The 23,572-nt window shown below is 41.3% G+C and overlaps 2 protein-coding genes across 6 annotated transcripts; one reads left to right on the forward strand and one right to left on the reverse strand.

Annotated features, from left to right (window-relative positions):
* The first annotated feature begins 111 nt into the window (after positions 1-111).
* emilin2b (elastin microfibril interfacer 2b) lies at positions 112-10,874 on the forward strand. Of its 2 annotated transcripts, XM_034862587.1 has the most exons (9): positions 112-380; positions 565-690; positions 1,843-2,024; positions 2,158-3,810; positions 8,254-8,448; positions 8,538-8,591; positions 8,671-8,721; positions 8,797-8,913; positions 9,309-10,874. In XM_034862587.1, exons 1-9 carry the CDS (start codon positions 253-255, stop codon positions 9,635-9,637), a joined length of 2,835 nt encoding a protein of 944 aa, XP_034718478.1. In that variant the 5' UTR covers positions 112-252; the 3' UTR covers positions 9,638-10,874. The 2 variants fall into 2 exon arrangements, with proteins under 2 accessions (XP_034718478.1, XP_034718479.1); XM_034862588.1 differs by lacking the exon at positions 8,671-8,721.
* Positions 10,744-23,409, reverse strand: LOC117938143 (phosphatidate phosphatase LPIN2-like). 4 transcript variants are annotated; one of them, XM_034862591.1, is made up of 20 exons: positions 23,285-23,409; positions 19,788-19,988; positions 18,065-18,160; positions 17,504-17,799; positions 17,304-17,420; positions 17,019-17,142; positions 16,385-16,844; positions 15,710-15,809; positions 15,279-15,451; positions 14,657-14,750; positions 14,462-14,531; positions 14,277-14,360; positions 13,981-14,060; positions 13,394-13,553; positions 13,027-13,175; positions 12,772-12,858; positions 12,510-12,662; positions 11,887-12,001; positions 11,638-11,741; positions 10,744-11,560 (listed from the first exon to the last, which is right to left on the reverse strand). In XM_034862591.1, the coding sequence occupies exons 2-20, from the start codon at positions 19,977-19,979 to the stop codon at positions 11,416-11,418; spliced, it is 2,799 nt and encodes a 932-aa protein (XP_034718482.1). In that variant the 5' UTR covers positions 19,980-19,988; positions 23,285-23,409; the 3' UTR covers positions 10,744-11,415. The 4 variants fall into 4 exon arrangements, with proteins under 4 accessions (XP_034718482.1, XP_034718483.1, XP_034718481.1 ...); XM_034862592.1 differs by having other exon boundaries at positions 13,394-13,550; positions 23,285-23,408; XM_034862590.1 differs by having other exon boundaries at positions 13,394-13,550; positions 17,019-17,145; positions 23,285-23,408.
* Between the last annotated feature and the right edge of the window lie 163 nt (positions 23,410-23,572).

A 23,572-nucleotide genomic window follows, 5' to 3' on the forward strand; every position in this document is an offset into this window, starting at 1 on the left:
TTTAGGCACGGGGTAATTACGGTGACTTTTCGAATCAAAGACAATCATTATCCAAAGTTAGCCTCCGGGGGGGTTGGATGTGTGGGTGGGCGTATGCGCGCTTGAGGGGGTCCCGACACGTCACATCCAAGGACGCTGGAAGGAGCTTGTTTCGATCTGCGCACCACAGAGAGGGAACAACCGCTTCACTGATCACAGACCTTCAATAGTCAATGATTACGTTCTGAAAGCATACTAGAGCATTTAATTCACATGTTAACCATGAAGCGCGGACTTTTTCACTTTTTAATAACTTTCCCTCTCATCAGTGGATCACCTTTACAACATAGCATGTTCCGCGGAAACGCATATTCTGGCACCGAAACACGACAGAGAAATAAGTGAGTAACGGATGTTTTCTTTATATCATGTTTGCATGTTTAGGAACCACTCATTGATTAAAGCACCTCATGCATCCTCTACTGTGTGTAAATTAACTGTATCACTTGAGGAAAAGTAAGCCATGCAATGAATACCGGCCGCAGCTTTCTACGCCGTGAGTGATTAACGGTTACTTTTTTTCAGAAACTGGTGCGCCTACGTCGTGCACAAGAACGTGAGCTGTGCCGTTGTTGGAGGCACGGAGAGTTTCCTGCAGCCAGAGGTTTTGCCGTGTCCACCGGAGCTGCCAAGTTGTGCGCAACAAGTGATGTAAGTTCCCTGCAGTTCAGGACACCGAGTGGAGGCCAGATGTTCTTTTGTATTTTTATCAGTGTCAGGCAATGCTGTTGGTTTTACTGTACAGAGTGGATTTTTGCACTGTCAAATAACTTCCTGTGGTGTTAAATTCGAAATGTTGAGCTTGGTCAGATGTACGTCTGAGGTAGGGAGGTAGGATGCTGAAGCTGTTCCTCTGACATTGCCCAGTGTTCTATGTTCTCCTGTTTTCATTATATTCTTATACTTATATTAAAGATTTTTTTCTTTATGTCCAAAACTATCAAAGCATTCAGTAAAAAAAATGTAAGGCATTGTATCTGCATTAGTGATTAGTTATTTCAATTTCATAAGCAGGGGTGTAGGAAGTATTCAGATCTCATACAAATAGTCATACCAAAGTGCAATATTCTCACATTCCTGCATTTAAACTCTACAAAGTAAAACTACAAAACTATTGACATAGAAATATACTTATAGTTAAAGTACTTACAATACAATTTCAGAAATATTTACTGTGTATATATCAGCATCTACATTAAAAGAACAATAATTACCCTCAAAATGTAGTGGAGTAGAAGTTTAACGTAGCATAAAATGGTGATACTTAAAGTATAAATACTTCAAAACTGTATTTAAGAAAGGGGGGGGGGGGAAGCTTTCATAAGAGACAATAAAAATGACTTTCATTCTTTGAAGAATCCTAAAAACATTATTCAAGCATCTGTGTTGAATCTTCACGAAGGGCAATATGGTCAGACATAACTCTGACTTTGTTTTGCTTCAGTGTTCATTAAGCAACAAACACACTTGGTGAGATGTAATTAATCATTGAGTGGCCGGGGTCTGTGGTCCAACAGTGTCCTCATGGTGTAGAATTGGTGGAAAGTCTTAGCTGTTTCCTGTCAACTGCGTGATTAATTCATTGCAAATGTGACTAGTGTTTATTTAGTTTTAGTTGTCAACAAACACACTTTATTGTGCTTTGACTCCAAGTTTACATTGTATGAGAAGGAGAGTTGAGCACGTCTGATATTGATACTTTAATGAGTAGAATTATTATTGCGTACACTGTTAAACATACCATTGTAGAAGCACCTGGATTTTTAGAATGTAATCGTGTCTTTATGTGTTGAATGCCTCCAGATATCAGACACACTTTAGGCCAATGTATAAGATTGCATACAAGACCATAACAGAGCTGGAGTGGAGGTGCTGCCCGGGTTACCAGGGCCACGACTGCCGGGAGGTGAAAGACATAAAGCTGCTTCAAGTGGAGCGTTTACCTCATGCTCCGTCTGCCTCTGGACATATTCCAGTGCCACAAGGTAAAAGACATCTTTAGAACTAAGGAAATCTAGCATGAAAACATATTAAATAAAACAAATAACTGCTGGAAGACACCCGAATGAAAGCAAACTTATTCCTGTTTCCCATCGCTCTCTCCGTTTCTCTTTATAGCTCCAGAACAGCAAACAGAGACCCAGAGGAACCATCCATGGGGAAGAGCAGAGCAGTTTGCAGATCAACCAGGTCACAGGCCACTGGAGGGTCATGGAGCATCTCAAAGTGTACAACACCTGGAGGAGGAGGTGCAGCGACTATCCCACATGGTCCTTAACATGCAAGCAAGAATGACAGACATGTCCTCCAGTCTGAGACTTGATCTCCAAGAGGATGCCAGTAAAATGCTGGTTACGCTGCTGAGTAACTACAGGCAGCCTGTCAGTGCCAGAGGCGCAGAGACCCACACCGTTCAGGTTCAGGACTTCTCTTTTGGACACGAGACAACGCAGATGGACGACGTCATGAACAAGATCAGCCAGGTCACAGACGATCTAGAGTCCAAGAGCAATACCCTGGATGACCTGCTTGGCCGTGTCAACCGTCATGATGGACAAATTCATCTGTTGATGGAGGCCATTCACAACCGGCTGTCGACACCCCCTCCTGCTCCCCCAGCCAGTCCTACAGACCTACATGCCTACCTGGACGAGAAGATCCGCGCTCTGAGAGAGGAGTTAATGGAGGGCATCGACATCAAAATGGCAGACATGAAGAACTCCTGCGATTATAAAATCATGTCAGTTCAGGAGCAGTGTGAGGGACAAGAAACCAACTACCTCAGCCTGGCCGAGCTCATGGACTCCAAGGAAACTGACCTGCGCAAAGAGATCCAGGACCTTAAGACCAAGCTGGTTGAGCCAAGAAAGGAAGACACCCGTCCTGTGGAGAACCTTGAGATCTGTCTGAACTCATCTGAGAACACCGTAGTGAACCAGTGCCTCTCTGTTGAGGAGAAGCTGAAAAAAGAACGGGCCGAGGTTATCAAAGACCTGAAAGAGACTCTGGAGAAAAAGCTGGCCTCCATGGAGGACAAACTCACCACCCTTTTGGTAAATACCAGCACCGACTCCCCATCTGGCAGTCTTTGGACTGTTGTAGAAAACCTTCAAGAAGACTCCCAGAGCTGCATAACTGCTGTAGATGCTATGGAGAGTAGTCTTAAAGGCCAGATAAATGGCCTTGGAGCAATGGAGGAGCAACTCCTCAACTACAGCGGCAGTGTTGAGCACGTACACAGCGAGTTGAGCCATCTGAAAGGGCGTGTGGGCAGGTTGGAGGACTCGCTATCAGATGTAGTCCACTGGCAGTCTCGGGTGTCTCTAATCCTTAATTCCACCTGGGGTGAAGTTAAAGCGGGGCCTTCACAGGAGGCCGAGGACCTTCTGGAGCTTCACAGGACCCAGCATCAAGAGCTGAGAAAGCGTCTGGATGAGCTGAGCAGGGAAGTGAAAGCCAAGGCCGACCACTGCAAGAACCACACAGAAGATGTCGGGAAGGTGATTGCACACATGGACAGCCGCGTTGTTAGTGTGGAGAGTTTATGTGGCAAGCTGGATCCCATCTCCAGTAGCCTCCAGAGGATCAAAGAGGGTCTGAATAAACACGTCACCGGGTTGTGGACTTGTGTCAACCAGCTCAATAGCACAGTTAGAGCTCACGCACGAGATATCGGAGGATTGAGGGGAACTTGTGAGAACCTCCAGAACCACATCTCTAATGCAGACAGAGAGCTCCAGGTGCTGATGAACAGCAAACCTGGGAAGACAGGTAAGCTGCTATCCACACATAAACTCACCCATTTTATTTCCTTGGTGTGAATGATTACCTGTAAAGTAACAATTTACAGTGACACTTGCATTCCTCTTCCAGATATTCTTGTTCTGACAAATACAAAGTTGAATACCTAAAATAAAACACATTTGATCAAGTCTAGTACCTGGTCTGACATGACCACTGGCTTATGATGGCTAATGTTTTTACGGTATAACAGACTTATACTGACTAAGTTAACTGACTATTCTCTGCTTGTGCCATTGTATTTTGCTATAATCCTGTAAACTTCACTTGTGGCCATAGTGGGCTCCTTTCAGCAGAAGTTACATCGTCTTTCTTTAGACACAGACTAAATCGGATTTCTCATTCACAGACGTTTAATTAGAAGATTGAGATCAGTGACATGGCTGTAATATTTCCCATCATTTTAGATCATTGCTTGGACTATAGTGCATTTGTTTAGTCCAAAAATCGCAGAGGCTGTAATATTGGAGTGTGTTAGAGTGTGTGAGTGAAAGGAAGTTGGATTTTTATTTAACTATGTTCTCAGTTAAAAGAGGCAGGGTTTATTAAGAACATGCTTGATTTAATTTACCCAACTTGTGTTGAGCAATCCCTCGGCATAAAGAAATGTTGCTCGCTTGACTTTTTTTTGTGCATCTTACATGTATGAATAGTTTTCGTGGGAGTAAATTGTGACAGTGTCACCCTGTTTAATATCACATGTATCTATTTGTTTATCCCTAATGCTGGATATTATGGCAAGACTAGCAGCGGTAAGCATATTTCAGAGTACAGATTTTGGTAACAGTGCATATGTTGCATATTTCTCGTATGAGCCTGCTTATAATGGTGCCTATGAGACCAAGCTGGACTTCTCTGACTCTCACAGTTGTAAATCGGAACCAGAAGAACGCCCATAATGTTTACAAGCCAAGTCTCTTCCTCTGGGACCGGCTAGTTTTCAGTTGTTAACGGTGCAGGTGATGCCGGATGTGATCCAGTCCAGAATCTTATGGGAGGTGAGCTGGAATGAAATAGCCCTGGTTCAGGTTCTTTTTGCCAATGTTTGCCAATCTGTAATGACTGGGACATGTTGCCACTCCACCCAATGGCTGTCATAATGTAATTTCATCATTCTGTAATTGGGAAGTTCTGCAAGTGGAAACACAGTCATGATTTCCACTCATGCTCAGCGATGTTACGTTTGCCATTTTGACCACTGGCTCCTTGTTGTCTTTGCCCTGCCGGCTGCCTCATCCTATAATCTCCCCCTCCCGGCTTATCTGAAGAGAGTGGAAAAACCTTCCTTGGAGAAGTCCATTACAGAGGGATCACCATTCCACACAACTTATTACAGCGGGCACTCGTGGCCGTCTTTATATCAGAGCCAAGAGCTTCAGTTTGTTTAGATTAGGTGCTACTGGAATCAACATTTATATCAGTCCTTTTCCACACAACCTCTACCGTGCTTTATCTCTTCAAGTCCCATGCCGTGCCGTGCCGTTTTTTTTTTTTTTTAACTTGCATGGCTGAGTTCCTTCTCTGTTGAAATAAACAGTGTGAACACTTGAAGCTGCATCAGGGTCCCAAGGGTCATTTGCCAATGTGTTTACCATGATGTCATACCGGTCGTTAACCTTCAATGACAGGGTCAGGGCAGGGAGGAAGACAGATGCAATGTGTCAGTCATGACATGATTTTGTTGCTTTCAGTGCTAGTCATGATGTCATGGCTTTATTTTATTCTGGCTTGTTGACACACGAAAGAAATACAACAGTGGGCCTCCAGTAAATATGTGTTACAGCTACATGTACAGTTGCTACAAGTTTAGAAAAACTGAATATTCATTCATTCTGGAACTGAAATGAGCAGTTGACATGGTTTGAAAGATATATTGGCTTTTGGAATTAACACTTTCTATTAAGCCAATCAAGTGTAGAGTTATAATTGTTAATACATTATTAATAAATAGATATTTGTCCAGATACTCTGCAGGTTTTCCTACAAGGTAAGAGGTCCATAAGTGTAACGACCTGATGGAATGAATAGCTATCTAAAAGATAAATCAAATGTCCTGCAGCTGGAGGAGGATAAACACCAAAGGGAGAAAGGGATTTTCTCCAACCTGGCAACCTAAGAAATTATTTTAAACTATGAGTAAAGCCATTAGTTATAACATATAACCCTTTATAAAGTATGACTTGTAAGAAAGTTGTACCAACCAATCGTAACACAAGGATCACTAAATGGCTAAATGTGTCCTAATGCTTTTACTTGCATTAAAGCACATCTCTCATTGTCCACTCACTTAAAGCATCATAGAGCTCTATTATGGGGTTGGGAGATAAGAAAGCATGCTTTCCTGCTTCTGACAACGCTCAGTGTTTTAAGATGGTGGGTCAATGACCTACAAGAGATGAGGTCATTTGTAGGGTGGTACTCTCTGGTCAGTGGTCAAACCTGATAACCCCATGAACCGAAAACAAGATGGGACCTAACAGAAAGCCCTCAAGAACAATATTGCCTGCAGCATTTGGCGGCTGCTCATTTTATGCCCTCTTATCTTGACAGGGAGGGTTTGGACATTTAGCAAACTCCCTTTATCTCCTGAGTTCTGAGGCTAGATTTATTGATCCCTAAATAAAGTCTTATGAGCGCAGTGTGTTTTTGGCTAACAGTGACTCATAAAGTCAACACTCAACAACTTGCTCTGCATGTGTCATTATTATGTGGTGTTTAATGTGGAATGTGGGCATTCTTGTGATACAAGGGGCTGTTGTATTTTGGAACGGTGGGGGGGGTTAAGTAACTGAGCAGACCCGGCTGCATTTGTTTACAGCTCACCTCTTTCATCATGACACACACTCTCGAGTACATCCATCCATCCTGTGTTTGCCTCTTTTATTCTTGTAGAACTAGGCCTGAAATCAGTTTTAAATCCCTCCCATCAAAGGCTACTCACATACCTCGCTTTATATGAGCAGCGACACGACCAACAAACGCAGACCAGTGAAATGCATGCACATGTGCTTATATGCAGACTTACCTTACCTTAGCTGTTTTATGGTTACACACCGGCCCCCCGCCACATGTTGTGTTTAACAGGCAGACTTTGCTAAGTTCCCCGGGGCGAGAGAACATGCTGTCTGGTGGTCGAACATGTGGCTGTGCCTTGGTATGCTGCTGGTATGCCTTTTATGTGCTGATTTCCCTGGTAGAACAGGAGAGCTGGGGGCTGTTGTCTTGTCGTAAAGCAGAGTTTGTGCCCCCAGCCATGAGAGTTGATTTGTTGATAAACTCCAGGGTTCATCCCAGTGGTGGTTCTCAGGAATACAGCGGTACGTTCAGAGCTGATCACCTTGTGCTGGGAGATGGGGAATTGGTCCGTTACTTTCTCTGTTCATGGCCATTAAAACAGGCTTGTATAACCACTCACTGTTTGGCTGTTAATGTGTCTACAGTAGCTCTGTCATAAACACGTTTCCTGAAAAGTTCAAAAGTCAAAAAGTAGAAACACAACATATATAATATAATTTAACATTCTTGCTAGGATGTTTGTCAACATTTGTTGGTGCAACCCAGTCATTTCAGAAGTTTGAAACAATTACGCTGTGGACCAGTTTCATTCAAATTAAATAAGAGATGCCTGCCAGAAAATACTACTGTTATGTCATTTTTAGTTTGTAAGAGAGGTATTCATTTGATGTCAAATGTATTTTAAATGTTGGACCATAGTTGTATAGTAGTTATGAGACGATGTTAAATGTCCGCCGTCAAGAGACTTTGCTATAACATTAAATACAGTCTCTCAGTTTCTCTGTTTGCATTGGGGCATTTGGTCTCAAACGTTTAATGTAAAGTTTGAGACTCCTCCGCCCCTTTGGAAAAACGCATGTTGATGTGCAAATTAATAACACATGATAGACTTGTACATGCCAGTTGGTCTGACGACATGTTGCAAACCTGAACCTTGATTGCTTTGCAAGACTTAAAGCACATGTCTTCGCTTATTGTTTCAATAACATGACTTTAATTTCTTTTTTCTTTTTTTTTACTTGACATGCTCTCCACATTTCCCCCCTAGTCATGGGTGACCTCTTGCAGTGGCCCTGCCGCCAGTTTCAGAACCCATTTCACTAGACAAAAACGTGTGTTGCTGCTTTATGGCAATCATATATTCCCTGAATTTCCATTTTACCCATTACAACTTTCTCAATTAAATTCCTAGAGAACGTACTGTTATCATGATTTTAATCAAAATTGAAATATACTGTAAAATGACATATACTATGACATAAATCAATGCCTATTTGCCACTCCTACTCATAATTGAAATGTTTTTGACTGCAAATGGTCTCCAAACGTCTGCATCCATGCATCTATCTCTCTCTTACCTGCAACCTCTCCATCGCTCACTCCATATCTGTTTTTTAGGTGTTCAGGTTGCTGTGGAGGACGGTTTAGATAAGAGTCCTGCTGGGGCGCTTGGTCCTCCGCTTGCCTCCATTCCACAACCACCTGTGATAGAGACCGGAGAGGCGGGACCCCCTGGCAAGATGTCCTCGTCCAAGTTGCCCAAGGGGACAGTTGGCAGCATGATACCTGTACAAGGCTTTGCTGGAGCTCCAGGTGAGTCACACCCACATGTATATGCACTCAGCTCTGCTTGTTTCCCACGATTGTTTCACGCGTCTCATTTTTTAGTTTTATTTCATCAGCCTCTGCGGTCAAATCTACTGGCTCGCTAAAGCCCAGCATGCCACTCATCTCAGGTAGATACTCCTTTTTCTTTGTGTTGCATCACATTAGGCTTTCAAGAGTGAATACCAATATTTTAGTTTTGATCAACAGAGGTGAACACGGCCCACAGACTATCACCACAGGAACCTGCCTCTGCTTCAGGTTAGAATGTATTCAGTCTACAAGTTTCTGCCTCTCTTAGTGTTTGTTAGTTAATTTTTCCTTTCCTGTGTTCAGGTGAGAAGGTGTCCTTCTCAGCGGGTCTGACTCTCCCTCCGTTCCAGGGAGAGATTGGAGTCATTCGATTCAACAAAGTGCTGGTCAATGATGGAGGACACTATGACTCTCATACAGGTAACTGTTAATAAAGTGGCGTTGGCACAAACAATTAACCATAAACCTACATTTTAACCCACAGTTTGGTATTGTAAATGTAGAAATCCAAAGTGACGATGACGAACGGGCCACAACAATGTACTCAATTTATTTATAATGAAATACATAACCTTTACTGTTTATTCCACTTTGTATTCTATATTTTTCTCTAAATTCTACAAATGACTCTTAACTGAATTTTTACATGTCTGGTTAGATGGTAAACTGCATTTCGTTGTCAGAGGATCACTTTTATTGGTACGATTAACCTATGGAGAACATGAATGTCTAAAGGAAATTCTATGGGAATCCTAAAATATTTTAATCTGTGTGCCCAAGTGTGTGTATTAAAAGTATATGGGTGTTGTTCTCAGGTATCTTCACAGCTCCCACCGATGGCCGCTACCTGGTGACCGCTGTGCTCACAGCCCAGCGCGGTGACGGGGTCGAGGCCGTCCTGTCTGTGTCCAATCATAGCATCCAGAGGTTGGACTCGACGGGCTTCTTTTCAGAAGGTTCGCCGCCCTCACATGATCGGTGTAACTGCAGCAGTTCAGCCTCACTGAGTCTGGTTCTGTCGCTGAGGAGAGGAGATCGAGCAGGACTGGTCTTGACTGCTGGAAAACTCGGCAGCTCAGCGTCCTCTGAGATCTTGTCATCTTTCAGCGCTGTGCTTCTCTACCCCAGCCCATCAAAACGGTAGCCCTGCCCTCTTTAAAGACTCCTTATATAAGCCATGAGTTGAGTATGGTGGACATTACTTGCGACACATTAAAGCTAATGGGAATATTACATTATCAGAGGAGGGAAAGAAATGTCTTTACCAGCACAGAAAAATGTTAAATGAGATTATTTCTATTTCTCATTAGTACTTATACAATATATAGTGTGTGTATACATTGCAATTATTTTATATTTTCAATGTGAAGTTTCGTCTATGTCTCAAATCTTACACATTTATTTGTGTTCAACTGCAGTAATCAGTTTTTCCTTAGTATTTAAAAACTGTATATTTTAAGTACACCACCTAGTAATGCTGATGTTACTGAGTTGTGCTAATATTTGAATTCCAGTTGATCTAATTTGTTCATTGCTTACTTAGCAACTCAGTTAGTGTTTATTTTATTGGAAACATCCTACTGTTTTACTATTGCATATATTTCTTATTGGTGCAAAATAAGCTTTGTTTCAAATACGATTTTTGTTTTAATTAATGCAACAATCATAATTTGATTTAACAGTTTATTACTACAACATTTTATAATATGTATACAGAGTTCATACTTTACCTATTAACTTATAGTACTTATACTTAAATAAATCATGTTTTCTGAGCTCAACTCTTAGAAAATCTAGTAAATAGAAAACAGATTAAATGTATTTATCAAAACAGTCATCCAAACATACTTGGGCTTACATTGTTACATCACAATGTAAATTGAATTGCCATGAGATAAATTACAATAGTCAACAGAAAACCCTTTAAGCAGCAGCAAATCTTTCCACTAAAAAGTGAAATAAGACTACTAAACCAAGAAAAGAATGTGTTCTTCTCACACAAAGTTCATCACTTTCATAGAAAGAATGCATTAAACTTCACTTACAGCTGCACAACTGAGCATGACAAGGTTATAAACAAAGAGGCCTAGCATTGAAATGACAAAATCAAACAAGTCTGTCAAAAACTTCAGCAAAAGATTAATCAAAAATACTTTTCTACAGTTAGTCTAATCAAAGCTTGATTTTTGGAAAAATAAATACTTTTTACCAAATAGCAGCAGTATCTACAGTATAGAAAGTGCTTTTTTAAAACTGCACTAATGCAATTATTAACTATTTCTTTCACATTTTTTCTTATAGTGCAAAATCATTAAGCTTTGGAACAAAGATGTAAGACATTTATTGCGAACATTAAAGAGTGGATAAGGCCTTAAAGGGATTCAAAAAAAACATAGCTGCTATGAATATTACCTTGTTGTTTTATGATAGCGCTCTTGTCAGGCAGAGAGTGTAATACAGCGAGTATTTTTGTTTCATACCGTGCCAGTAGCCAGTTTAAACACCAACACCTCCACTCCTAAATACATGCTTAGCAAATATCTTCTCATAAGCATGTAAAAGAAACTATTCAAATGGTAAGAATAATAACTCATACAGTATGTCATGCTTTTGGCTTTTGTATGTGCCAAAAACTTACCGTGCCTTCAAATACACCTCTTAACTGTGTCGCTCAAGCACAAAGAATACAAGCGCATATAAGGGAATAAATGAAAGGTTGTGCATTAACAAATATGGAATACATTCATATCCCAAACCTTTTCACTTCAGTTGGATGTGTCTAAGACAATATCAAACTATTCCAGTAGCCTACATAATTAAGAATTACAAAAACTTATCAATATTATAAAACCAGTGCATACAGGCATTACTGCTCTGAGTTAAGTCAACAATGTTAGTTGAAAACTTTAATATCATTTCAAGTTAGAGCAGCTCCTCAAAACACACCTCAGGGAGTGGCTGTCTCCAGTAACAGAAGGAGCTGAACTCTGGACAGCTGAAGGTGGCGCTGTGTTGTGAACTCCGTAAAGGAAAAACATGCTCCACCAGCTCACTCAGCCGGCTGTATCTGTCAAATAAAAAGCAGCAATAAGAGAAAAAGCTGACGGACACAAACAACGACTCCAGTAATGCTTGGAGACTTACGATGTTTTATTGCCTTTGGCTTGCTCGAGGATTAACTCCCCTTTGGGATTCACTGTGAATATCCGACACACGGGCACGCCCACTTGCTTATAGGCAAACACGTCCTAAAACAGAGGACAACAAAGATCAGTTCCAGAGTAATGGAATCTAACTGACCATAACGTTATACCTCTTTTTCACATACAAATATAATCTATCTATTTATAAGGATTTATTGAAGATAGACCCCAAACTTAAAATAATACTTACGCTTACTCGGTTTCCGAAGGCTGCATAGAAGGGATGTGTGTTTGGGAAAAACAGGTTCTTGATATCTGTGAGGCATTCGATCTTGAACTTCTCAGGCTTTTTTTCTATGATTTCTCTAACAAGAGAATTACAAAGAAAGGATTAGAGACCTAACCTCTGACTTTTCACTGGTACTGGGGTCGCCTACTGTATTATTTATAACCATTTATAGAGTCAATGGGTATCCAAAATGACCATAAAAACTGGATATTAAGGTTACCAATGAAGTGAAAATACGTAAAAGCAAATTCTGAGAGTTTTGGTATTTTTTTAAACCAAAAGTAAAAGGTCTTTAGATGCTCAGCAGTGCATACTCTAAGTGTGACCAGTGTTGACACCCAGTTTAATTCCAGCTAAACCAACAAAAGACATAGTAGAATGACTTATTTATATTGGAATACATTCAATTTTTGCTTAATCTCAACTTTAACTTGGCTGGCAGTCTAGTAACTAAAAGCACTGCCATTAATACCAGGCATCTGTCAACGCTGCCTCAAATCCTCAGTCGATAAACAACTATGACTTAGATCCAAATAATGCTGTTGACTGAAGCTTAGAATAAATGCTTGGCTTAGATTTCTTACCTGTGGAAGGCGGAGAAGAGGCTGCTGGGGGAGAGCATGAGCGGTCCTTGAGGCAGGAGAGTCCCTCTATCGTTCACCCAGTGCAGATATCCTCTGGTCATGTTAGCCATGCCGATCGCTCGGGCCGAACAGTACAGGAACTTGTAACCATTCCTGTAGCAGTAAGACATTTATGGAGAGGTTAAACATGTTAATTAGCTTCAGCCCTATCGCTGTTTGACATCTCTTATGCTAACAAAATAGTAATAAATCGCTATCTTACTCATGCACTGAGTGGTAGAGCTTAGCGATGCCTTGATGAGTCCAATCTTTTCCGAGCTGAGGCAGAATTTGACCAAACACATCTGACCTGTGGGAGGAAAATTATTTATTTTACAAAAAAAAAAAAAAACTCTTTCAAATATTGTAAATGGAATTGGATTTGTTGTTTTTTGTGAGCAGCCTGAAACAGAACAGTGTTATGCATTGCTGTCCGAGAAAGAACACAGAATTATGAAGAGTTGAATATGTCTCATACTTGGTGATGGTGCCATCGATGTCAGAGATTATGACCTTGTCGTCCCAGTTCCACAGGTAGATAGTTCCCTCGCAGCGGCATGTCCCCTGGTACTGAGTGGTTATGCTGAAGGTGACATCATTAGGGCCCTCTCTTAGCTTCAGGCTGGCCTGTAACAGACAGAAGATCAGTGGCATTTAAAAGTGTACTCATTAATCTAGCATTGATTTCCTATAAAAATTTGTTTTAATAAAAAATGATTAAATTTGATGCAGCAGGACCACAGATATTCCTTATACATCATCAAAAAAAAAGCTGACTAATGAGACAGCTTCTGCATTTGCCTAATTTTAGCCACACTCCTAGTATCAGGGATCACTTGTCTTACTATGTGGTCTGACGACAGTCGGAGGGACTTCTTGTAGGAGTGGCAAGGCGCCAGTGCCGGGCCTTCTGTCTGCACGTGATCAGTAGGTGGCCAAGCAGGTGCCACAGCGTTCAGCTCTTTAGTCTCATCGTCGCTGGACCACTCTGCTGCTTTCTGCCTGCAGAGGAGAATGCAGTCTGAAGTGAGACCAGTGTACAATATGAGGATGACTGAGTTTTAGACAAATTCATGTCAGAATAAGCACAATGCCAAGGCAATGCACTGATATAAGGCCATATGTATACTTGTGAGTCATCCAGCAAAACCAGTAGAATAATTTACAGCCATCAGAGGGCAGTAGACCTCCCTGCCTATAACTCTGCTTTGTTTAATACTACTTTACACAAAACCTGCATGCACCCTTTATAATCCCTGAAACAACGTTAAATCTAGAATCTCCCAGCTGCCTGGTCTAAACTGGCTTCCTCCAGAATTCTTAACGATGAGTTTATGAGTCATAAAATGGCTAAAATGCTAATGTGGACCATGTTTCCCTCAACAGTGCCTATGTTGCTGTGTGCTGTAATGTTGTGAGGAAGCTGACTCACTGTGTTTCTGGGGCCTGGTGAAGGGAAGGGCTCTCTGTGGTCAGAGACTCCTGTCTCTCTGACTTGGTCTCTAATGATAACTAAAGAAAAGGGAAGACATTATCAGCTTTTCTTTTTTTTTTACATAATGCAAAACCAGGATGCTCCGGTTCATGAAGCATTTGGGCAACCTGTTAATATAATAAATATAATAAAAATTGGATAATTTACAACGCAAAGTCACTTAAACAGTGTGGGATTCCCACTGACCTCTGCTATACAGATGGAGCTGTGACTTTGAGTCACACATTCAGTACCTGCTTTATGCTGCTCTTTCTCCAGAACCACCAGCGTCCAGACTTTTTGGGCATTTTCTCCTTCACCCAGGCCTCCTCTGTAGCCTGCCATTCAGATACATGATTCATGTATAAATAGATGTACTGTGCAGATCCAGTCTTAACATCAAAAAGTACTCTATAAACACATCTGACAAAGATTGTACCTTTGGCAAGTTCTTCTGAAAAGCCTGCATACTAAGTATCAGCGGTGCTGCCAGTGTCCAGTTGTAATACCTGAAGAAGAAGAAAAAAAAAAAGTTTTAGCTCTAATGTGCACATCATGTAATTAAATATTAATGAATAAATAATTAAACGTTGGTGAGTGTTTTAGGAACTGAATTGGGAGATGGAAAACTCACCTGTTTGCAATTCTAACTACCAAATTAGGATTGTCAATTATTGCTGGATTTTCTGCAAATTCATTATAGGTGATGATGTGCTCCATGAATTTCTCTAGAAAAAATGAAACATAAAAGCCTGATTTTAAATGATGTCATTTGCCCATAATATGAATAACTTATCCATCAGTGTGCAAGAGCTGAGAAACTGTCACAATAGGTAATGCATCCTGCTTATTTACTTGTCAACAAGGATTCAAAGCTTTATTGGCCACATACACAAGTAACATGATTAGTGAATGAATATGGAAAATAGGATTTGAAAAATATATAAAAGGACACAAATTCTAGACAGAAATGTATAAATATAGTTAAAAACAGGTAGCAAACATGCAATGTGCAGGGCAGTGCAAAGGTTCAATGGGCATACGAGTAATACAGTAAATCCTAAAAAATGAATACAAAATGATCATTAACATGCTGTATGAGCAATAAAGTTCAATCGGCTGCTGCTTTCAAAATCTACCGTCCGTCCTGTATTTCTTTTTAGAAGATATTTAAGACAGAATTTTAAGACAGATGTAGGAGGAAACAGGTTTTATCATGCTGCAATAAATAAATTGCTGCTAATATTAGTGGGTACCTTTAGGGATCTCTGAGTTCTCACCAACGCCTCCACACAGCGACAGGGTGACATCAGGGAGGTCACCAGCAGAGTCAGACAGACACTCGGTGCCGCTGTCTGCTGCTGCGCTGCCAACAGACTGGGGAGACTGCGATCCAGAGCGCCTCTCCACCTCAACCTGCTCAGACTCACTGAAAACACACGCAGTCCAATTTCATCACAGGGTTGTATAAATAGCTGCAGCCATTTTTATGCATTAGTGATGGCAGTTATTTCCACTTCTTCTGTTTACAGGTAGGGCTGGGGATCAAACCTCAATATTTGGCTAGACAACTTCTGAAAACTGTTATTTCCTAAAGTTGGAAATGAATGCTTTCTCACCTTTGGCACATAAACTCATAATAATCCTAACTGAGGTAACAGGACTGAAATGATTCCCAGGTTTGTACCTTTTAGGGAAGTACCGGGCAACAACATCAGGTTCAAGTGCATTCAGGTCATCCAGGTAAATATCTTCAGGTCCCTGATGCTGGCTCCTCTTCCTCACACCTTTTACGAAAGCAAGACAAGAGACGCCTACTCAGAATTCGCTGACTTCAATTGTTGTTGTTTTTTTGTGAATGCAGAGCAGACACAGAAATATATACTCAGCCTCTAACCAAATAGAAACCACATCCTTCCTGTTAACATTCACTTTGAAGTACAGTACCTTTACAGAATCTGGAGTTTTACTCTAGACTTCCCCGTGTTTAAGTAATATTGAAAAATCAAAAGACAATAAAAATGTTCTACACAATTTAAAAAAAAAATCATTAAGCAGTAGCAGATAAATTTAACGTTTTTAACCTATTCTGGAGTCCTTTCAATCTAATAAAAAAAGTTTTAAATCATATTTTTGCTTATCTTAGATTTATTTTTATTTGATCATTTCCTTATGAGATTCATTGTACTCAGTCACTAAACCCTGCAGCTGTTTCATATAGAAAATATTCAGCCCCCCCCCCGATTAGTTTTTAGCAGTCCATAAAAAAAAAGTACAGCTGTTTGTTATATCAGAAATAGAATGAATTCGCTTCAGTTAAGAAGAATGTAAAGAAACCTAGTTGTAAGGGAGGTTGTGTTACCTCTCCTCTTGGCGGGGGAATCGCTGGGTTTGGATGAGGCTCTTGCATCAGGACAAACAGCTGTTGAGTTTCCAGCCATGTTACCGGCTCCACTGGCAGCAGTGCTGCGGTCCCTGCAGCTGGGTGGGGAAGACTTCCACTTGGCCTTGCATGCGGTTTTTGGGATGAGGTCAGAGTTAGTGGGACACCGCTCAGAGATAAAACTGTTGGACATTAAGTCTGAAAGGTCTGGCTTGTGCTTGGTAAGGTTTGCGTTGCGTGACGAAGCTTCAGGGGGCTGTGGTTGAAAGCTGCACTGATCAATTTTGATGGTCCGAGGCTCTGGCTTTACAATACTGCAAATGGTATCCTCTCCTTCTCTTTCTTCCATGGCTTCTGTGCTCAAGATAACCCTGAAATGTGTGTTCTCAGAGGGAGTGATGGTCAACGTCTTTGGCTCTGATTTGTCCTTTTTGTTGACCTGCATGCCAGAAAGAACAGTACAAGATAAAGCTATACTATACATACACAAGTCCTAACCAAGTCTAAATACGTATAAATGAGGATATGAACTAAACTTGCAATTCAACCCCAAAAATGTCCCTTGTTTCACAAAGTTTAGACCAGATACCACAAGTCTAAATCTGTGGCTTACCCTAGTGGATTCTGGAAACTCTCCCCAGGTCCACTGCATGTGGGACTCGGCCCTGAGCATGCTTCCTGCTGGCTTTACCATCAGCTCAGAGTCACTCTTGGGTGACATGGGCTCCGACATCTCCCTGTTGTAAGCAAACAGCAAATTTCCACTGAGTCAGCTGTAACAAGCCTGTGGGAGTCATTTGTTTTACTCAGCCTTGCCTGTTTTGATAAAGTGGATAGTCTTACTGATTATCTATGCTTGTATGAACAATGTAAGAAATTGACGAGGGAGGGGGCGTACGTAGTGCTAGGGGGCCATTCTCCATCAGAGAAAGGGTAGCTGTCCCATTCGAGGGCAGTGAGCGGGGAATGTTGCTTGTAGTCCATATTTTCCTTCACCATGGATAGCAATGAGGCCCTGAAGACAGGAAGCAATTAAGTTAACTTATGTGTTACAACAAACACCACAAACAAAATCCAGCTTTTGAGGTGTCTACTTACCGTCCATTTTGCGCATTGTGCTCCTCATCTGAACTGAGCTCACACAGATCGAGCTCCCCGCCTGCGGGTGTGGTTTGCTCCTCCCTGCGTGGCTCAGCCTTGTGCTTCCTCCTGCGTCTCCTCTTCTTCTTTCCGGTGGTGTTTGAGAAGGTTTGGGGGTTTCCAGAGCCAGAATCTTCTGGATTCAGAAGCTGACCGTTCTCAGCTAGTGATCCACCACATCCGGGCTCTCTGCACCTGAACAGAGCCTCTTCTGTAGGGATGGGCGAGGTCACCAGGTGGGCTGGGACAATCTCCTGTGACGAGGTAAAAAAACGAATAAACTACTGGCTGCTGCCACTGCGAGGCTGTTCTTAACCACAGCATGGCAAGCAAGTTTTGAGCTAAATGCTAGCATGCTGTTGTTTTGCAGTTATGTTGCTCTGTTCAGCATCTTAGTTTAGCGTGTTGGCACAAAACAAGGAGTGTTGTATGTGGTTATCACAGTAATTAATTTCTACAAGGAAACATTCGTTTAGCTGAAATATTTTTCATTTTCATCATAAACTCTTCCAAACTCACATTGTGCTGTTCTGTCTCCTGGACAAAAAAGGCCTCACCATTGTCTCCCAGCTTCATGTGCAGCTCTACAGGTTCCCCATTGATTTCTATATCAATCTGCAGAGTCAAACACATCTCTGTAAGAAATACACTGTACAAAGCTTTACTGTGTAGTTCACCACATTGTCCTCAGTTGGCCTCAGGCAGACATTAAGTAGGTTTGTTAACAGCAGAAAAGCACCACAGGCATGCACAACACAGCTTATGGATAAAACAAACTGTACCACAGATTTACCTGATGAATTAGAGTTAAGCCAGAGAAAGAAAACAGGGAAAAGCTTGTACGAAGGCTTGCTATTTTCAGTAAATGCCACAAGTTTCTATCCATGTAAAAAAACAGACCAATATACTCAGACCTGCTGCCTGTTGTTAAAAAGGTCAACAACATAGGTAAGCATATAGTACTGTGAGTTGTGTGCACAGTGATGCTTTCTTCGGTCTTTACATTTTGAGAAATTGACCCAAATATACCGTAAATGTCTGCAAGATGCTGGCATTTGATATGATGTCAACATTAGGTTTTGTTCTGTTTTTTCTGCTTGGCTGGTTGACAATGACAAACCTGCTTTTAAGTCTAATCTTATCAACAGAAGAGTTCCTGCACTGTCTGACTCTTCTGTAAGCTTACGAAAGCAAAGTCTCTTCTGTAAAACACTTTTCTTAATGGGAGGTAAAGTTAGGAATAAGAGGCTAAATTGAGCTTCGATCTGTATATCCCACCTTAGTCCTCAGCTGACAACTACACACTGTCTATAAATAGATAGAAAGGGCAATCTGCTCTCGTGAGAAGCAGAGTGCTTCAGAAGGGAAGGAGAGGAGCAGAGGGCAACAAGAGAGATATAAAAATGTCTTTCTGCTATCCCTCATTTTAAAGCATGTTTTTAAAGTGCTCATATTATGCTTTTTGGCTTTTTCCCCTTTCCTTTATTCTGTGATATATCTTTTTTGTTCATGTAATAGGTTTACAACGTGAAAAAGCCCAAAGTCCACTCCAAAATGACTTACCATTTCTCAAAGAAACACTGTTCACAAACTGCTCCAAACAGCTCTACTGTAGTCCAGCCTTCACTTCTGTGACAAATGTGTTTCACTTAGTAACACGCGTTGTAATGCTTGCCTAGCTGCTAGCGTGGCACGCCCTCATACTCTGCTTCTGATTGGTTAGTAGTCCTGACCTAGGTACTGTGCGACTCCAACAAAGATGGAACAGACGTGTAATGCCTCACTCTGTGGCTAAAATAGAGAGCTCAACACACAGGGTGAAAAGAGGAGCTGCAGTAATGTGTAGTACAACAAAAATTAGGTGTTTTTGAAAATTAAACCATGTAAACCTATTCTGATATAACCTCTAAATACTATTATGAACCTGAACAGGAGCATAATATGAGCCCTTTAAGTGTCGACCAGAGTTTTTCACAATACATACATGTATTTATTGTAGTACATACAATAAATACTGTACATTGCTGCAGTAAAGGGAGGAAGTTGTTTTTCAGATAGAAATCTATTCAGTTGCACAAGTAATCATGCACTAGTTTTTCTTTAGCAGTTAGTCTTCCTTTATCAACAAAATGTTTTCCCCAGAACAAATGCAAAGTTAGTCAATTTTTTTTTCAACAAAACTCAAAAACTAGGGATTAAAATCCAAAGATTCAGTGATATCAATATATGTATGGACACTCACTACTTTCTCCCTAGAGCGCAGCACCCCCAGTTTTCCAAAGCGGACATGGAAAGGGGAGCACTGGAACGTCCCGTCAGGCTGTCGGACCACAACCACGTCGATGCAGCCTGACAGAGTTGCCTGATTGATCCCCTTATACAGCTCCTTTACTGTCACCAGCACCTGGCCTGCCAGCTGCCCCACGTAGTTCATGGTGTCCACCTGTCAGCAAAGAAAAACAGCATTTATATATGTAAAGACAGTATTCTGCATTTATTAACTACTTAAACAGGTTTAACACACCTACATTACCTGGAGAATGAAACCGCACTCTACTTTTTGTGTCTTAATAGGTCAGTGTCGCGTCAGAATAGTCTGCAAAGGAAATGCAAGCGGTCCCTAAACACAGCGGCTCTGTCCCATTTTCCTCAAAAGAGTCCTGAGCTGATGGAGACTTAATCAGGCTCTCGATTGCATAGTGGAAAGTGTGCATTTCTGTCTGTGCAAGGAACACACACTAAAATTAAATTTTTTTTTAATTTGGGTTAATATATCTAGCCCCTCTAGCTCTTTCTGGCTGGACCGTGGTCCCGCAGGGCCTGGGTCAACCCTACAACCTCAAAACTCTATCACTCTGTGACAGAGCGACAGAGGGACAAAGGTCCGCCATTGGTCATAATGAGTATGATGATGTCAGTGTTGGTGTTTTCCTTTTGGTCATTACCCTTTCAAGCAGTATAAGCTTTTACATCCGTTATTGCCCATCAGTGGATTCACTTCTTCAATACACAGGCTGATGTTGTTGGCTCTCAGCTTTTTGTTGCACAGCTAAAAAAAACTTTTGAACGTACACATGTTCCACTACATCAAGTTCCTTCCTTCTCCGTCCGGCGCTTAGCGCCACTCATTACAGTTTTGATTGGTTTAAAGAAATCGCAATAAACCAGGTTTCTCTTCCATCCCAGAATGGTGTGTGTAGACTGTTGATAAAAGATTAACACTTTCCAAATGAAAATGCTACCAGAATTGCAGCTCTACAGGTGACCTCCCTGAAAACTCCATGTCATGCAACAGGAGCTGAGCTGAGCTAAGGCCTGCTCCCCTCCCCTCCCCTGTTCTCCTCAGCCAACTGCTCCTCTGTGTCATGCACAACAGCTCCTACGACCTTTATAACCCCTCTGACTGAGCACAAACTCCAGCCCGAGTCCTAAAACGCTTACATAATCATGTGCTCAAAAAGTCTCTACAGAGACCTCACAATAGCTTGAGGTACATTTTAATCGATTTGTTTGTCTACTAGAGGAATCATTCACTCTATAATGTGAGGAACAATTACAAAAGCCCAATAACAAAAATGTTAGAGTGGGACCAACCATATACAGCACATTTAAGCAAAGTATTGTATGCTAGATTAATCTCAGCTGACGTGAAGCTGACAGTAATTCGATCAGCTGTGTAAGAGTTCATGAACTAGAACTAAATTTTAACAGTTTGTGGAGCAACATGAAAAGTCACCAAAGTCAATGGGCTTCATCTTCTGGCCTGGAGAACGTTTAATGTCTGAATAAAACAGGAATTCATCCAACAGTTGTTGAGATATTTCAGTCTTGACCTAAGATTTAGAAGGCCGACTGACTGTAATTGCCATCTTATAATGACAGAAATGTATACATTCACATCTGTTACTGAATAATACCAAATGTAACCAACAAAGGTCACTGCACGCGTCCAGTGTATTATGCTACCAGTTGATAATAGTGGCACGCTGTGTTTGACTGTGACTTTCCCCTCAGCGAACCGCAGCACATTGTGGAGGGAAAGTGCTCATTTAATGGACAAAGCAGAAGAGTCTAGATGAGAGTCATCAGTCGTGATAGCAGCGCTGCACAACCACATCTCTCTAGTGAGCTGACTACACACGGTCTACATGTAGCAAAATCCTGAACTCACACAGCACTTAATATAGACCCCTCTGCTGCAGGCTGAATAAAAATCGTTCAGTAGTCTATGATGATGTTCTGCAAAGTCAGGCATTCTGTGTGTGTGTGTGTGGGGGGGGGGGGTTGTTATGCATTAGGGACCAATACAAACTCGCTGTTTGGACAGAACAATATCAACTGAAAGGCGACTTATTGTTCCGGAGCTTTTGACCACATTACACTCCTTTCTGCCGATGAAGACGGATTGCATGCTCCAGAAACAGAGAGGAAGTGGTTGAGATTGTTTTGTCAACTTCTGTTTCAATGTCAAGACAGAAAGAGAAAGACCTTTGTAAGCTAAAGAGGTTCTTCCTGCATGCTGTGGATATACTTCTTCCTCGTTCACTGTAAGCAAATTGCAATGACTCAATAGTTTAAAGCACCACAGTTTCATATATTAAGACAATAATCTAGCTGTCTCCATGGATACAGTACAATCAGAAGGCTGACCAAAGCCGTAAAGCTTTTGTTTTGTGCTGCATTGCTAAATGCCCAGTAGGCCAACTCAAAACACATCCAGCACAACCACATCCACGACACCCACAGGGAACCTTAAGAGGTCGTAATCCTGTTTACAAGATTAGGACATATCTAGCTGTCCCTGTCCCAGCACGTTTGTCCTGCTCACTGCGTCTAGGTGTCCAATGCGATTCTCTGCGTCAACCAGTGTTGTGTAGCTGCAGGTTTTTATTCCAAACACAATTTCCTGACCAATCAAACACCACAATGTTGATAATGAAACTAAGGCTGCATCTTACAATTATTTGTATTTGACTAATCCATTTTTATTGCTGTAGATTTATCAATTGACCATGTTGGCTATAAAATCTCTTACAGTCCAGAACCAAATATAGCTTGTTATATAATTCACTGCTCATGCAGTTGTATTGCAGACTTTATAAAGCAAAATACAGAAGTTAATGTAGCCTAAATCTCAGTTCGTACTGACTCTGGTGTCAGAATTGCAATATAATAGACAACACTGATATATATCTCATAAATCAGGCTCCTCTATTAGAGCTGATGATTGACATAATCAAATGATAAATCCTGCTTAGCCTCAGTGACTGAGCATGAGAACTATAACAGAAAAAACGTATCCATCTACCCCATAATGTTAAAGATATTGCCAAAATGTAGTCCAATCTTTACATAAGCACCTGTAGATTTTAAGTCTTCAGATTTGCGTGTAGGGACACAGCTGCAGTGTTTAATTTCACAAAACAGATATTTAAATAAGAAATAGTTACAATTTTTGAAACGGCAACAACGTTTTGTATAGGAAATGTTCGGTTTATCTACATTAGGGGGCACAAAGGGCCTGCTTGTCCGGGTTTATCGATAATATCCGCTGTCACAAAACCTCACACGCAATGTTTAGCATCAAACAGGACTCACAAGTTACACACACGCCGCAAAACGCCTCCTAAAGACGGTCTCAATGACTGCGCTGCGACGATACAAGCATTAATACACTTGCTGTGTCATTTTATTATGTGGAACTGTTAAATAAGCATATACAGAGGACTATCACCCTACCTGCCGGAGTAGTGGCTCACCCGCAGGCAGTCACACCTTCAGTCTGGTCCTCCACCGAGTCCCTGCTGCTGTGATGAAGCCGACACGGCACGTGACCCTGCAGCGCTCAGGCTGCACGTGACTACAACGCAAGAGGACGTATGCTGAGGTACTTTATTACGTCAATTATTAAAGATTTGCGAGGATGTTTTCACGCACCGTTAAACCTCTAAACCCCCAAATAAGTAGATGAAAAATGTAGTCTAACTAAAATTAAAGTAGCATATCTCTAAAAGCTTAAACAAATAA

The sequence above is a fragment of the Etheostoma cragini genome, chromosome 22 (assembly GCF_013103735.1).
Source record: "Etheostoma cragini isolate CJK2018 chromosome 22, CSU_Ecrag_1.0, whole genome shotgun sequence".
Lineage (NCBI taxonomy): Eukaryota > Metazoa > Chordata > Actinopteri > Perciformes > Percidae > Etheostoma > Etheostoma cragini.

Coding starts and splice junctions, on each gene's coding strand:
- emilin2b (XM_034862587.1), top strand. CDS start 253: ATGTTAACCATGAAGCGCGGACTTTTTCACTTTTTAATAACTTTCCCT. Junction 381..564: donor GAAACACGACAGAGAAATAA/GTGAGTAACGGA, acceptor ACTTTTTTTCAG/AAACTGGTGCGCCTACGTCG. Junction 8,914..9,308: donor ACACTATGACTCTCATACAG/GTAACTGTTAAT, acceptor TGTTGTTCTCAG/GTATCTTCACAGCTCCCACC.
- LOC117938143 (XM_034862589.1), bottom strand. CDS start 19,979: ATGAACTACGTGGGGCAGCTGGCAGGCCAGGTGCTGGTGACAGTAAAG. Junction 14,532..14,656: donor GTAGTTAGAATTGCAAACAG/GTGAGTTTTCCA, acceptor CTTCTTCTTCAG/GTATTACAACTGGACACTGG. Junction 12,859..13,026: donor ATCGATGGCACCATCACCAA/GTATGAGACATA, acceptor TTCCTCCCACAG/GTCAGATGTGTTTGGTCAAA.